Source organism: Mya arenaria, chromosome 12 (genome assembly GCF_026914265.1).
Source record: "Mya arenaria isolate MELC-2E11 chromosome 12, ASM2691426v1".
In the NCBI taxonomy this organism is placed as follows: Eukaryota; Metazoa; Mollusca; class Bivalvia; order Myida; family Myidae; genus Mya; species Mya arenaria.
The window spans coordinates 51,236,870-51,252,140 of NC_069133.1; the positions used below are offsets into that span (position 1 = coordinate 51,236,870).

General features: G+C 36.9%; 1 protein-coding gene across 1 annotated transcript; it reads right to left on the minus strand.

Annotated features, from left to right (window-relative positions):
• Positions 1 to 324: 324 nt before the first annotated feature.
• Positions 325 to 9,654, minus strand: LOC128210774 (uncharacterized). Its single transcript, XM_052915124.1, has 7 exons — positions 9,595 to 9,654; positions 7,513 to 7,585; positions 6,102 to 6,194; positions 3,305 to 3,393; positions 1,876 to 2,016; positions 1,167 to 1,229; positions 325 to 447 (listed from the first exon to the last, which is right to left on the minus strand). The coding sequence occupies exons 1-7, from the start codon at positions 9,652 to 9,654 to the stop codon at positions 325 to 327; spliced, it is 642 nt and encodes a 213-aa protein (XP_052771084.1).
• Between the last annotated feature and the right edge of the window lie 5,617 nt (positions 9,655 to 15,271).

Below are 15,271 nucleotides of genomic sequence, written 5' to 3' on the forward strand. Positions count from 1 at the left end.
TACTTTCAAACACAGTGTCTTGTTCTGGTTTTAGGTCTATGCCGGCCAATTCTACAGGTATCATTTAAAGATAAACATATGTTGTATAAACGTTCCATCCGAAATCATTTTCATTCAAATGGTATTCCGATATCATCACGAATCTTATTCAGTATGTAAAAATATCCGCAAAGAAATTAAACAACAGTTTAGCAAGACGGTTAATACACAACAATGACCAAAACAAAGCATATCTCATGAAGCCAATGAGCACCAGTCACTTCCATCAATGTAATCAGGCTTAATTTATTTTTTTGAACCTGGTTAATTTAAGTGAGTCAAGGCTTACAAATGTTTATTAAATAAGTTACCCGTGTCTTCTGCGGTGAGGCTAAGATAATTTCCAATGTCGACAGCATATATTACTGCGTTCAAAAGCTCTTCTAAAAAGTCCAGGACATTTATATGCTGTAATGTAGAAATGATAAAGTATGAAATTTGGTTTCAGCTCCATTTTGAAGATATCTATATACTGATTTGCCTTTTCCTGAGGATAATAATGCAATATGAAACTACCATCTAGAAGTGAACCGATATGAAACTGCCCGTAAGTACTATACAATTATGAAACTGTCCGCCAGAATAATATGAAATGACCGCTATAACTGTACCGATATGAAACTGCCCTCTAGAACTGTACGAATATGAAACTGCCCGCCTGTATTGGACGGATATAAAGCTGCCCACTATCATTGTTAGAATATGAAACTGCTTGCTAGTACTGTTCGAATATGAAACTGCCCGCTAGTATTGCACGAATATGAAACTGCCTTCTAGAACAATATGATCATGACCGCTAGAACTGTACACATACCAAACTGCCGGCTAGTACTGTACGAATACGACACTGTCAGCTAGTACTGTTGGAATACGAAACTGCACACTAGTACTGTACGAATATGCAACTGCCTGCTAGTACCGTACGAATATGAAACTTCCCGCTAGTACTGTACTAATATGAAACTTCCCGCTAGTACTGTAGTAATATGAAACTGCTTGCTAGTACTGTTCAAATACCAAACTGCCTGCTATCACTCGTTCGAATATGAAACTGCCCGCTTGCGTTGAACGAACACTTCTCAGGACAATATACACTTGAAACAATTTAAATGATAATACTTTCTTACATGATTGCACGATTGAAACGTCAGATCCTCTTGCAGCTCCGCTCTGATCACAGCCAGTATATCCTGTTAGACGAAATCGAAGTACACACTTTTATTACCAGTCTTACAGCTAAACAAAAGAATACAAACACAATCATACTTCTAGCTGAGAAGCGTCTGACTTTAGAAATTGCATTCAGTGTGTGGCTTTTCACTAATATTTATGTGTCGATTTAGTATAATCTGACAAACTTATAACTAAACTGATGTCAGTGTATCTTATTTTTCGTTTTACATTTTTATGCTATAGTTTTGGAAATATTATACACCATATTTCGATCCAGTTTAACAAGAAAAAATGCATTTTATGCCATTTGTATACCTATAGTTATACAAGTTCAAATAATAATAAACTAAAGCAGTTTAAAATGGTAGAACAACATGCTCGTTTGTCTTTATATACTCAACATGTTGTATTAATAAATATGGGAATATTCGTCTGCACTCTTATAATTGAGAGATTGTGATTCAGTTATGTATACCAACTACAATATGGCGAAATACAATTTGGCTGTCGCCCCAGCATATTTATTAGTATGCGAACAAGTCTAGACACATGTTTGTTATTCTGAATTTAGTTAACGCCTACGTGCCATTATTGGACTGTTTCTAATGCAAGTTGATGCAATTATTCTGTAGTCGTACCCTTTTTAAAGATTTATGCACATACCATGATGAGCGAGGGTTTGTCGGGGAAATCTAGTGGTATAATTCGGTCCAAGGGAATGGACTTTTGACAAAGTATTCTTGAAGAATGGATGATATATTGAATGCATTCACTTCTGGTTGTTTTGTGAGACATGAGCGAGCACTACAATAAAATAAATACTTCCATTAGATTCTGCAAAGGCCTTGTTTAAGGCGGGACAACAGCAGCTGGACAATTGAAAGGAACGCCTAGTTTTACCCTTCTTCAGGTATCGCCCCCCCCCCCCCCCCCACAGCGCCGAAAAAAAATCAAAATAAAAAATCTAACATTCATTGGTGCCTATTATTCACGATCAGAACTAATGTCAATATTGATCTGTCAAAGCATATTCTCCGGGGCATACTCTCTTTTTGCACAGCCCTAAAGGGGATTATAATTGCAGCCAAACCATAAACTATGACTTTAAATGGACACTAGTATTCAGATCAGATCAGTTTTATTTGGGTGCAATACACTGTTCACCGAGTGAGCGGCAAAAGCTATATTTCACGCGTGGCGTAGCCGAGAGCAAATCATTTAATTTTGGTGTTAATGAGGTGCAATGATTTGCAATCTTACACTGAAATAAAGTTTTTTTTGTTATCATGATAGGCCTAGAAAGGCATCGAATGACAGTTAAGTAAAGTTTTCTTCAGAGACGTCTATCAAATTGTATGAGAACTTAAGATTATTTCGGCAATGACATCGTAAGACGTGTGTTCTAGTCATGTGCGCGCTGACGTTTGAATTTAGAATAGTGTGTTTGTACGACGTGATAAATACGTCATAAATGCTACGTCGGAAGGCAACATTTTGCTTAAAATGAAGACTTAAAACCAAGATAACTTTTCTTTTTCTTCAATCCTTTAAATGAAGTAAAGGGCAGTCTATTCTGCTTAAATAGCCCCACCTTCGTTTCATTGCCGGAGTTTTATTAGGTGATTAGTTTCCTTAGACACTTCGACCTGTTTCCAAACTAATGTTTTGAAATTGCTCCATCGGGAGGAGGTTTTTTGAAAAGGTTTGTCGAAGTGTTTCCAGAAACTAATCTATCAATCAAACTTTGGTAAAAGCTATGTTTCATTTAAAATGGTGAAGAAATAGTCGTTATCTTAGTTTAAAGGCTTCATTCAAAGCAAAATATTGCCTTCCGACGTAGCATTAATGACGCAATTTATCACGTGGTATACAGACACTGGAATAGAGAGCGGGCAAAATAATTTTTCTATACATTACGACCATCAACCTGTTCTGTTCTGTTCCTGTGTTTACCGTGTTCCATCGATGACTTGTATCGAAATGGGAAGATGCACTTCAGCTGTGGATCAACGGTCTTATACGATAATTGCGTTATTTCAAGGAATGAAAAACCAAAGCAACACACTGAATTGTATTAGGTAAAGACAATTACATTACTAAAGAGGCCTCTGCTCAGTGGATTGTTGGCCATTCTTTCATTTCCCGTGAGGTTTGAATCATGGTCTGTCAGATTTGCAGATCCTGTAAATGTAATAATGTCAACAGATGTATGTCCTCTATGTATTTCAAGCAATCAATGATATGCCATAGGCGTTTATAACAGACCTTAGGTCATTGTTCTACTCTGTTCAGAAAACAATAGCAGTTTGTTATATTTGATTTATTTGCATGACCGAATTATCAAAAATGGGAACATTGACCCATAATACTCTGGTGTCATGATAAAAGACAACATGACCATGTGTCCATTTTATACATACAAAACGGTACTAAACAGCAAAAACAAACTACTAGGGCATCGTACAGCCTCAACATCCTTTAGTTTGATAAAGAGATAATTGGGCCGATTATTCAGAATTTTGCTAAAAACGACGTTGTTAACGTCATATTTCTTAATTTCCAAATCCTGAAACTTCTGGAAATTGAATTAACACAGTAAGGCTTTTGATCTGCAGTGTTTCAGTTGTACTTTTGTATAAATATATTACCACATCATCAACTATTTCACGTTAATAATATTGCCGTTAATCAGGTTGTTAAGTTTTAGAAAGTCCTGAGCAATTCACTTATTATATCATAGTGTGAATACATGTGTACATGTTTATAGGTAATTAAGCTGACTCCTTTGCATTTTGAAAAAAAAAGAAGATGCAAATGTTATTCTTTTTTGAATTCATGGCATACAGATAGAACTCACAAGGGCGTATGTGTTCCACATATACGCAGATATTACGTTTAACATACTTGATCCGACAAAACGTCACTTGTATATCATAGAAGGGAAAACGTTGGTTGACGTTTAGCACCAGTACCTACATTTTAAAAATTCCGTTGACGTTGATCGCGTAACGATACCTGCGTTTTATTACGTTTGTTGACGTTATTGGCGTAACGATACCTACATTTTAAAACGTTCGTTGGCGTGCATGGATGGCTTATCAGTACCTATGCTAGAAAACGTAGTACTACGTTGATGTTAATGGCGTAATAGTACCTACGTTTGAAAACGTTCAAAAAGTTTGAAAGTGTAACAGTAGCTTTATTTTAAACCGTTTGTTGACTTTTATGGCGCAATATTTCCTGCATTTTGAGGCGTTTGTTGACGTTGATGAAGTAACGGTCCTTTAAACGTTCGTTAAAGTTGCTGGTGTTACAGAAACACTTTAAGAAGTCCAATGACTTAAATGGCGTAAAACATTTTAAAACGTCCGTTTAGGTTGACGGCCTAGACTGTAAACGTAGTCAGTCGTATCGGAAGTCGCAAACCTACTTCATAAACATCAATGAGTGGTTATGTGAAGAACATGGCTTACAATATTAGCAATTCTTATTTTTTATGCCCCCTTTTGAAAAAAGTGGGGTATATTGTTTTGCACATGTCGGTCGGTCGGTCGGTCGGTCGGTCGGTCGGTCGGTCTGTCTGTCTGTCGGTCGGTCGGAATACCAAATGGTTTCCGATCAATAACTTGAGAACGCTTTGACCGAGGGACCTCATACTTGGTATGTGTATTGGTCATCACCAGCAGATGAACCCTATTGATTTTGAGGTCAGTGGGTCAAAGGTCAAGGTCAGTGTGACCTTTACATGAAAAACGGTTTCCGATCAATAACTTGAGAACGCTTTGACCCAGGAACCTCATACTTGGTAGGTGTATTGGTCATGACCAGCAGATGAACCCTATTGATTTTGAGGTCAGTGGGTCAAAGGTCAAGGTCAGTGTGACCTTAACATGAAAAACGGTTTCCGATCAATAACTTGAGAACGCTTTGACCCAGGGACCTCATACTAGGTAGGCTTATTGGTCATGACCAGCAGATGAACCCTATTGATTTTGAGGTCAGTGGGTCAAAGGTCAAGGTCAGTGTGACTGTAAGCTGAAAAAAGGTTTTCTGATTGTCCATATTTTATTTAAGTGTCCAAATCCTACTAACAATTTGGCTCCCAAGGGGGCATAAATGTTTCACTAACATCTCTTGTTTCTGAATGCAATGAGACATAGAGATTACGTAAATGGCCAAGACGAAAACAAGATAAATCAATTATTGCACTGCTGACAAAATTCATAGAGTTAAGATAAATGGCAGGGGATGGGTTACTCAACCACCTATGTATAAAAAACAATGCATTAGGAAGTGTTAGGGAAAACATGATTTCCTCTAGTTTGTTGTGGTTCAACTTGCAGCGCGCCGACAATGTTGATGGTAATTTGAATCCTGCAAGGCATTAAAATGAAATTCCTCAAAAATGCACGACAATGCGTGTCCACATACTGCAAGAACTATTGGTAGTTTTCTTGCAAATGGCAACGTTAGAGGGTTAGAGTGGCCGTTATGTAATTCCGACTTTAATCCTATCGAGCCCATTTGGGACGAGATCGACACACGCATTCGTCGGCGGCCACGGTAGCGGAACGTAGCCCATCTTGAGCATGCCCTCTCCAAGATTGGGAACATTTTACTACATAGTTTTTTTTTCACAATTATGTCGTGAAATTACTCCGTTTGAACACAAACACACACAATTTGAAACAATAGGTGTTATTTGATTTCAAATAATTCCCTCCAAAGTTTGTTAAAATCGAACTGGTGCTTATTGAGGAATTCATAAAAAGTATTAAGTGGCGGTTTGTAACTATCTATCAGTATATTTTTATATGACATCAGCCTTCGTGAACGTTTTCGACTAAATACTGAATAATATAAAACTTGAATTTCACACCACCGACTACCTTTTAAATCCGCCTCGCAGAAGAAGGGCAGTAGTTCAGCACAGTTGGTTGGTAGCCATTCTCCTTTCCAGGTAATAGCAGCGCAGTCGTCTCCTGCGGAAATGACCTTTCATATTAAACACAACACAGAACACCCCCTCCCCCAAACAGCACAATACTATATTGGGCCGATTGTTTAGAACTTTCTATAAGTAAACAACGCAATGATGTGCTCATATACATGTACAGTCGAACCCCGTCGGCTCGAACTTGTTTGGCTCGATTTTTCCCGTTGGCTCAAACTGGATGTTAAGCACCGATGTTTTGTATATATACAGTTAGCATTTTTGCTTGGCTCCAATTTCCTGAAGCTTGAAGTATTCTAGCCGGTTCCTGTAGGTTCGAGACAACGGGGTTCGACTGCAGTTTAATATGAACCAGTACAACTAAAACTCTCAAATCTTGTTAGAAATAGAGCATATCACAAGTATATCCATTGAACTTTCAGAACAGTTTCGTTTTGAAAGTTAACAACGGTGACATTTACAATTTCGTTAATTTTAACAAAGCTCTGAACAATCGGGCCAAAACTTAATACAATGGGAACTACTTGGACCAGCACGGCAATCTAACGTGTTTCACGGCACGATGATCAAGTCCCATCAGAAACGCAATAAAACAACAACGCCATGAGACAACAGACATAGATTATAACCATCTGGTCGCTCATCAAAGATAGGTTCATCCCAAGCATAGCGTAGATTGTTTTGCTGAACAATGTTTACCGAATTTCCATAGAACACTCTACGCAAGGGTCGGTATGAACCTATCTTTCAAGAAGAACAAGAAACGAGCGGCCATGGTAGAGGTTTTTCTTCAACCTCATTTAAACAAAATATAGTAAAATAGTATTTTAATTGATTAATTGATGCATATGGGATCATTTGATTATCCTTGCCCATGTGCAAGATAAAGATTTTCAGTATGGCCAAATATTTGGATCTACATGTACCTAGCTTGGATAAGAGAATACGTAAATATCAACATATCGCTATCATAATTTTTTGAAACGGCCTTAATTTCAAATAAATAATTGAAAGAGAAATTTCAAGACCACACTACCGCGAAGCACCATGCCAACGGTCACGATTTCGATATTATAATGCATGTTGTAATATAATGTATAAAAAACGACACAATCGACTAGAAATAAATGCCGTTTAATATATTAAATTAAGATTTTAAAAATATGTAATTTATACATTTTATAAACATTTGTTCACTTTCATTACCCCGGATTAGGTTAGAAAAGGGCCAATTGAAATGATAAGCTTATAGTTTAATTGTTAAAAACTACTTCTATTTTTTCTATACATTCAAGCTTTCTAGTAGCCTCGTATATTACATTTAGCCATGGTCTGGATTTGTTTACCGAGTGTGTAGTTGGCATCCTTCAGAAGACCAAAGGAAGATGTTGGGTCGTCCGTCCATACCCAGTCACTCTCCTGGAAGGCATGGACACAAGATAATATAAACTGATCATTATAAAGTCTTTTACCCCAGATTTCACACTTTTCTGAACAAGTTTTATGAAGGTTTCATAAAAACTATTGAATTTATTACATGGGGAAAATACTTCCTAAAATTTGATCAAGTGACCTAGTTTTAAAACTGAGGTGACACATATACAAAAATGTTCAAGACAACATGTAGACAATCAATCTGACACAGTCTCATAGCAATTGAATAATCAATCAATCAATCAATCAAATCTTTATTTCCTCCTATACAGAAGATATGCAAATATATTTACAAAGTGTAAAGTGCTCTAACATTGAGCAATATAGAACAAGTTAACACAATAAACAGGGAAAACGTATCTAACATAATTATATATAATATGTATACATTTAGTTACACATATGTACATTGGATGCTTTTGTTTTTAGGTTTTGTATTCTATTTTTTTCATCTTATAACGGGTCCACATTGTTATTTGAGCTAGCGATTTAATTAGTGATTATAAACATAGCTTTGATGAGTATAATAACAGGTATGTATAAGAAAACGATGCATGCATTGTATACAAGTATTGCTGTGTAATCACCCTAACGAAACAGAACAAGAGGCTTTTACGTAACATGTTTCTATACTGTTCGGTTTATCTGTGACCGTAGATAAGTTGAGGTAAAAGTGATTATGATTATGGTCATAATCGGTAGTTGATTAGCAACCAAGCTACGGTTATTATGATAAGCGCTATTAAATGTCGCTTCAACAAACTCTAGTCAAAGTATGCACGTTTACACCGTAATGTATAATTGTATGAACATTGCAGAAGTAGAGCGTTGTTGTCCGTGTCTATAAAAGGTTCTAAAGGTGCTCCGAGAAGTCACAGAGTCCATTGTATTTGTTCTAAGTTATTTAAGCTTTCATAGTCATGTCCATTCAAAATAGTATTCATTTGGGTAGTAAAGTCTTTTGTAATTGCCAATGTGTGGTAATACTCGCTTAATATATGTACAAGCTCTTCCTGAAAGGTAAAGTTACACTTAGCACAATGTCTGTTTCGTAAAATCGAAGGTCTGCACCACAATTTTGCTATTATCCTTGCTGTGTGACGAAAACTACTTTTTCTTGAAATAGTATACATAATAGTAGGTTGTAAATATGGATGAAGAATACGAAATAACATAAAATCGCAATCATTGGAAGTACGGATATCCCAGCATAACTTGCATTTAAGTATAACAGCATTATTAACCATGCGTGTCCAAGTTTGTTTATCTTGGGTGGCTCTTTCTACGGAGAAGTAGCTATTTAGCACAAATTGCATGTTGTATTTGGTCAACAGCTTACATATATCTGGTATAAATCCTCGTTTGATTGAGTTGTTATCAAGAATGTAAGAAATATATTTTCTCACAAAAATTTGTTCGCTTATACATTTGTTTGGAAGCATTAACAACTTGTGTAAGAACATCAGTTTTCTTTTTTCGACGTAGGTATCTAACTTATTTAATCCTAGAATAGATTCCGACATATCCGATTTGGTAGAGATAGGCAGTCCTTGTATCTTTTTGTCTACGAAGTGTTGGAGACGGTTGATGGCTAAGGTGTCAACGTTAGTCATTTAGTTCCAGAGTTCGGAGCCGTAGAGAGCAATGGGAATTATTCTGACAAAGTTTCACTGCAATTGGATAAAACCTATATACTTTATGACATGGAATAAAACTGAAACGCAGAATTGTAACGCCCGTCAGCCCGCCTGGTTTTCGCCATTCCATAACCCGTTAAAACCGCCTTAGTCCTCCAATTAAAACAGTGATTATAAAACTGTCTTAGACCTCCAATGACAATAGTGTTTTTAAAAAACTGTCTTAGACGTCTAAACGAATATAATAGTTACATACATTCTTATAGAATCCAATCCAGTGCGTGCTGTTGAAGTTAAAAGGCCTCATATTTAGGATTAACGTCTGCTCTGCGATGTCATTCAGGTTCACGAGATAACCGTTGTCATGGCTGCACGACGCCGAGGCTCGTTGCCAGGAGACAGCTGTGCTGTTGACATGGTAACAACGGCTTTTCTCAATCAGCCATGTCTTTTCACATCTCTTTGTACTCAGTCCTACTTAAATAATATTTGTAGGTTGACATACAGCATAAATTCAAACGTAATGATAGTATTACCGATATTATTATACTAAAAGATGCACTCTTACTCCCGAATAAGATTTACCACAATTAATAAAATTGTTTTAATATACCAAAAAGGAAGAATAAATGTCGAAATCAATGGCCTTTTTAAAGGATACCGAGTTTAATTTGTAAGAAAGATGCAGAAAACACGGTATTTCTACCTTATGAGACGATAGTAGATCGCAGTAAATCTTTTAGCACTCACCAATCCTTTAATTTGTTTGTGTATTCAGCTATTAAAAATTCGGTTACAATTGTGTTATCAGTCATTTTCCATGAAGGCACTAATTAGGAGGTAGTTTTTTTCATTTTCTCAAAATTCATGTTTGTAATACAGTACGTGCATGTGTATATATTGATTTTGAATAAGAGAGTCACTTAAATTTGTACAAGGTAAACACAGAACATGAATTATAACAATATGGTTTTCTTAATATGTACTGTCGTTTGTAATTTGCATGCCTACAGAATAAGACTTTTAACAGCAACATATTGTATCGTAACGAATAAAAAGAAGACTTAATAAAATTGGTAAATGTTACTTTTAATTAAACAATATTTTTTTAAATTAACCTTGATGATTTGTACAGATCTATCAGAATCGAATATTACATATTTATGGTGGCTGATTTCTGCCTTTTTGTATTTTCACAGCTAAAATACCAAAATACGACATTACGAATATACGCCGGGTGGCCGGGCGATAAACGACAATACGAACATACGCCAGGTGGCCGGGCGATAAACGACAATACGAACATACGCCGGGTGGCTGGGCGATAAACGACAATACGAACATACGCCGGGTGGCTGGGCGGTAAACGACAATACGAAGATACGCCGGGTGGCCGGGCGATAAACGACAATACGAACATACGCCAGGTGGCCGGGCGATACACGACAATACGAACATACGCCGGGTGGCTTGGCGATAAACGACAATACGAACATACGCCGGGTGGCCGGGCGATAAACGACAATACGAACATAGGCCTGTTGGCCGGGCGATAAACGACAATACGAACATAGGCCGGGTGGCCGGGCGATAAACGACAATACAAACATAGGCCGGGTGGCTCGGCGATAAACGACAATACGAACATACGCCGGGTGGCTGGGCGATAAACGACAATACGAACATAGGCCGGGTGGCAGGGCGATAAACGACAATACGAACATAGGCCGGGTGGCAGGGCGATAAACGACAATACGAAAATAGGCCGGGTGGCAGGGCGATAAACGACAATACGAACATAGGCCGGGTGGCCGGGCGATAAACGACTATACGAACATAGGCCGGGTGGCCGGGGGATAAACGACAATACGAACATAGGCCGGGTGGCCGGGGGATAAACGACAATACGAACATAGGTCGGGTGACAGGGCGATAAACGACAAAACGAACATAGGCCGGGCGATAAACGACAAAACAACAGGTGGAAGATCAGCCATCATACATATTCAATATATCAGCGAACACCCGCATTCCCTGTACTTGTAAACTATTTTTTCGGGCTTGCTCAAAATTATGTTTGTTATCAAGCAGTATTGTATCAAATCGCGCTTGTTCAGCCAAAAGGCTAATTTTAATGAGTGAAAACGACGTGACCAGTTTAAAAACTTTGAACCGATGTAATGTTTAAGTAATGCATGAAGGTAAATATCATATCAAAAGCTTATTCTGTAAAACATGCATAATACAATGCGCATGAGTATGTTTAAGAAGCAAACGGTTATTCATGTCAACACTTATATTGCCAATGAAACTAATGAACACAAAAATAAACTAAAGAAAGATAACAACGCCAGAAGTATAGAGAGAAGTGTTTCATGAAAACACAATTACCTGACAAAATGTTCAGAAATGTAATCACTAGAAAACGACCACCTGCAAACAAACACTGAACGCTTTAAAAAGCGTCATTTGCATTGATTATTTATAAATATTCTAGTACAGGCTTTATAGGATATAACATTATATTACAAGTTGATAAATTCACTATTTTAAACATTAATGGTCAATATCAATAACGTCATTTTCTGTATGACGTCATAAGCCTAACAGTTGATTTGCTTTTCGAATTAAATAAAAAATAAAACAATATCGTTTTAAATTTAATCCATGTATGAACTAAAAGTATAGAGTTGCAATTGTTTCCCCTTGTGAACACGAACGGTACATATTTCCCTTGTTCAAACTAACTTTTAGTGTTCACTCCGTTAAATGTATAACCATCTTACACTGAAACAAAACTATCCTCCACATAAAATTTAAAATTAAATCTAAACTAATTTTGTTCAAATACGCATACCCATGTTCCAGCTAACAAACCAAAACTGAGAGTATGAGATCCTAAGAATACTTAAAAGGGATTCAAAGAATACTGAACGGTGTATCAATGTTGTCAGGCAACCGATAAGGAAATTGTTTCAAGATTTCCAAACGTTGGCAATTGCAATAATTTCATTGTTTTCGTGGACAGTTCAAAAGAATTGAGAACAGAGAACGTTTCTTGACTATTGATATAAAGAGCTTCTAGAACAATGCAAACAGACGGCATTGTTTATTATGTGATCATCTGAATGTGTTTATTTGTCAGAGAAATAATAAAACATAGGAAAATGATGACAGAGAAAGCTATTTCTCGCGGTATCCAGTGTCTATCGCTAAGACACGAACTGATTTTCAAGATAAATGCCATAGACATTGTTTGTAAAGATAACAGTCGAGCTATGGCATTTGGTACAAAATTACAGACATTAATTTATTTACTTTTGACATTTATTTATGTTTGTTTATTTATTTATTTGTTTGTTGATTCGTTCGTTCGTTCGTTCGTTCGCTCGCTCGCTCGCTGGTTCCTTCCTTCCTTCCTTCCTTCCTTCCTTCCTTCCTTCCTTCCTTCCTTCCTTCCTTCCTTCCTTCCTTCCTTCCTTCCTTCCTTCCTTCCTTCCTTCCTTCCTTCCTTCCTTCCTTCCTTCCTTCCTTCCTTCCTTCCTTCCTTCCTCCCTCCCTCCCTCCCTCCCTCCCTCCCTCCCTCCCTCCCTCCCTCCCTCCCTCCCTCCCTCCCTTCCTTCCTTCCTTCCTTCCTTCCTTCCTTCCTTCCTTCCTTCCTTCCTTCCTTCCTTCCTTCCTTCCTTCCTTCCTTCCTTCCTTCCTTCCTTCCTTCCTTCCTTCCTTCCTTCCTTCCTTCCTTCCTTCCTTCCTTCTTTCCTTCCTTCCTTCCTTCTTTCCTTCCTTCATTCATTCCTTCATTCATTCATTCATTCATTCATTCATTCATTCATTCCTTCATTCATTCCTTCCTTCCTTCCTTCCTTCATTCATTCATTCATTCATTCATTCATTCATTCATTCATTCATTCATTCATTCATTCATTCATTCATTCATTCATTCATTCATTCATTCATTCATTCCTTCCTTCCTTCATTCCTTCATTCCTTCATTCATTCATTCATTCATTCATTCATTCATTCATTCATTCATTCATTCATTCATTCATTCATCATTCATCATTCATTCCTTCATTCCTTCATTCATTCATTCATTCATTCATCCATCCATCCATTCATTCCTTAATTCATCCATCCATCCATCCAAACCACTTTTGAATTGTCATTTTTCATAGAGGGTCAATCATTTGCAATTTCAAATTTATCGCACCATACTGGAGACGTCTTAAGTTTAAACATGATATTTTTCACAAAGATTGTGAAGAAAGTTATGATAACTCATACTAAGTCACTCTTGTTTACACGATGTTGCGCTAAAGTGTGGTCTTGTGATGGGGGAAACCGTAGTACCCGGAGAAAACCCACTCGTCCGGCTTAGTGACTACTAACCAAACTCACATTCGGACACGTCTATCGACAATTATGTTTTTGAGCGAAATTGTACAGATTGTTAAAAAAACAAAAGCTTATGATGATAGGTGAAATTGACTTCCTGCAGATATCTTTCCTAGAGTGGAACCCGAATGTTGTAAAAATAGAAATTTTAATGGATTACTATGCATTTCATATATCAATGATTCAAATATTTGAGACCCTCATAGTTCATATCTCCAGATATAGTTTTAGTAACCAATGGACAGATGTTATTGCAAATGACATTCAAACAACTCAATTTTAAAAAAGAATATTCAGAGCCGCAGTTATGACGATGGACATTGAATACTATATACATGTATGCATGGTATATGAAACCCAATTGCACACAGCTTTCCCTTCGAAGGAGAAGAAATCACTACAAAACCACAATACGTTGATGATTATTTAAAACCCTTTTAACACCTAAAACTTCTTTCATTCTTGTAGGAACCCTGCTATTAAATTCAAATTCTCCATTAAATTTTCATCCATCACCTTTCTCTGCTATATGATTTGTAAGCGACTGTAGTCTGTTAATGACCAGTGAATGCGATTTTGAGAGTTGTCGGAATTAGTATGGTTGCGGATTCCTACTTTATAAACAATATCGTACACCAGAGTGATGATGCTATGCGTACCACAATTAGGTTTAGCATTGTCGAACATTTAGTAAATGAAAATGAATTTACATGCAATAGTGCATATTGCTGTCGGTGTCGGCCTGCAACGAAATCCCTTTCTTTGCTCTACGTTAAATTGCTCTTGTTTCCCTCTTTATTATGACTCCAGAAAAAATCACCTTTAACACTATTTTTCCACAAATTATGAATACTTTGTCGGTTGGTGTAATATCTTTTTGCTATCATGATCTTTTTACAGTCACAATCTATAATGTCCATGTGAAACAGTATTGGCCGCATCTCTAGGTCCATCGCTAAATTAATCCACCCTAGAAAGAGGCCATTCTAAATATAATTCAAGACCACATGAACGTCTTCAAATATGATATAAATCATGTGTAAATTTGAAAATACACACAATAATGCCATTTTAGCATCATAAAATAAAAACTTATCTGAAAGAAAGATTTAAAAGTAATGTACATCAGGGCTTCAACGACGCGGAAGCATTTCGCTTCGGGGCCGACACTTATCATTGTTTAGTGCAACCTTCTCAATCACCTTTACACACACCGGCAAGAGATACTTCGGACAAACAGAACACTGTTAATCTTTCAACGGTTGACTAGCTCCACCATTACGATATTAAACATCATCATACCATAGTTTATGAGTCTTTTTTTGTTTGTATCAGCGAAAGAACAACAGTGCACAGTAAAAAGTGTAATAACACCGTGTAGAACTACTTTTTAAGTAAATTGTAGTTACTTCCCTTTGATTTTAAAATCGCAAATTATGTCGATTTTTTTGCCGATGTGTGGATATTTTGGTCGAAATTTCCTATATAATGTATTAAGATATGTTAAAAATTGACCATTTTATACATTCAGTTTTACAATAGTGATATACCCTGATTTTGGTCGGTCTGGTACAGAATCTCGGTCCTCCAAGGAATACCTAGGGGTTTAGTTATTTAAAGAGTTATGAAAGGGTGCTTT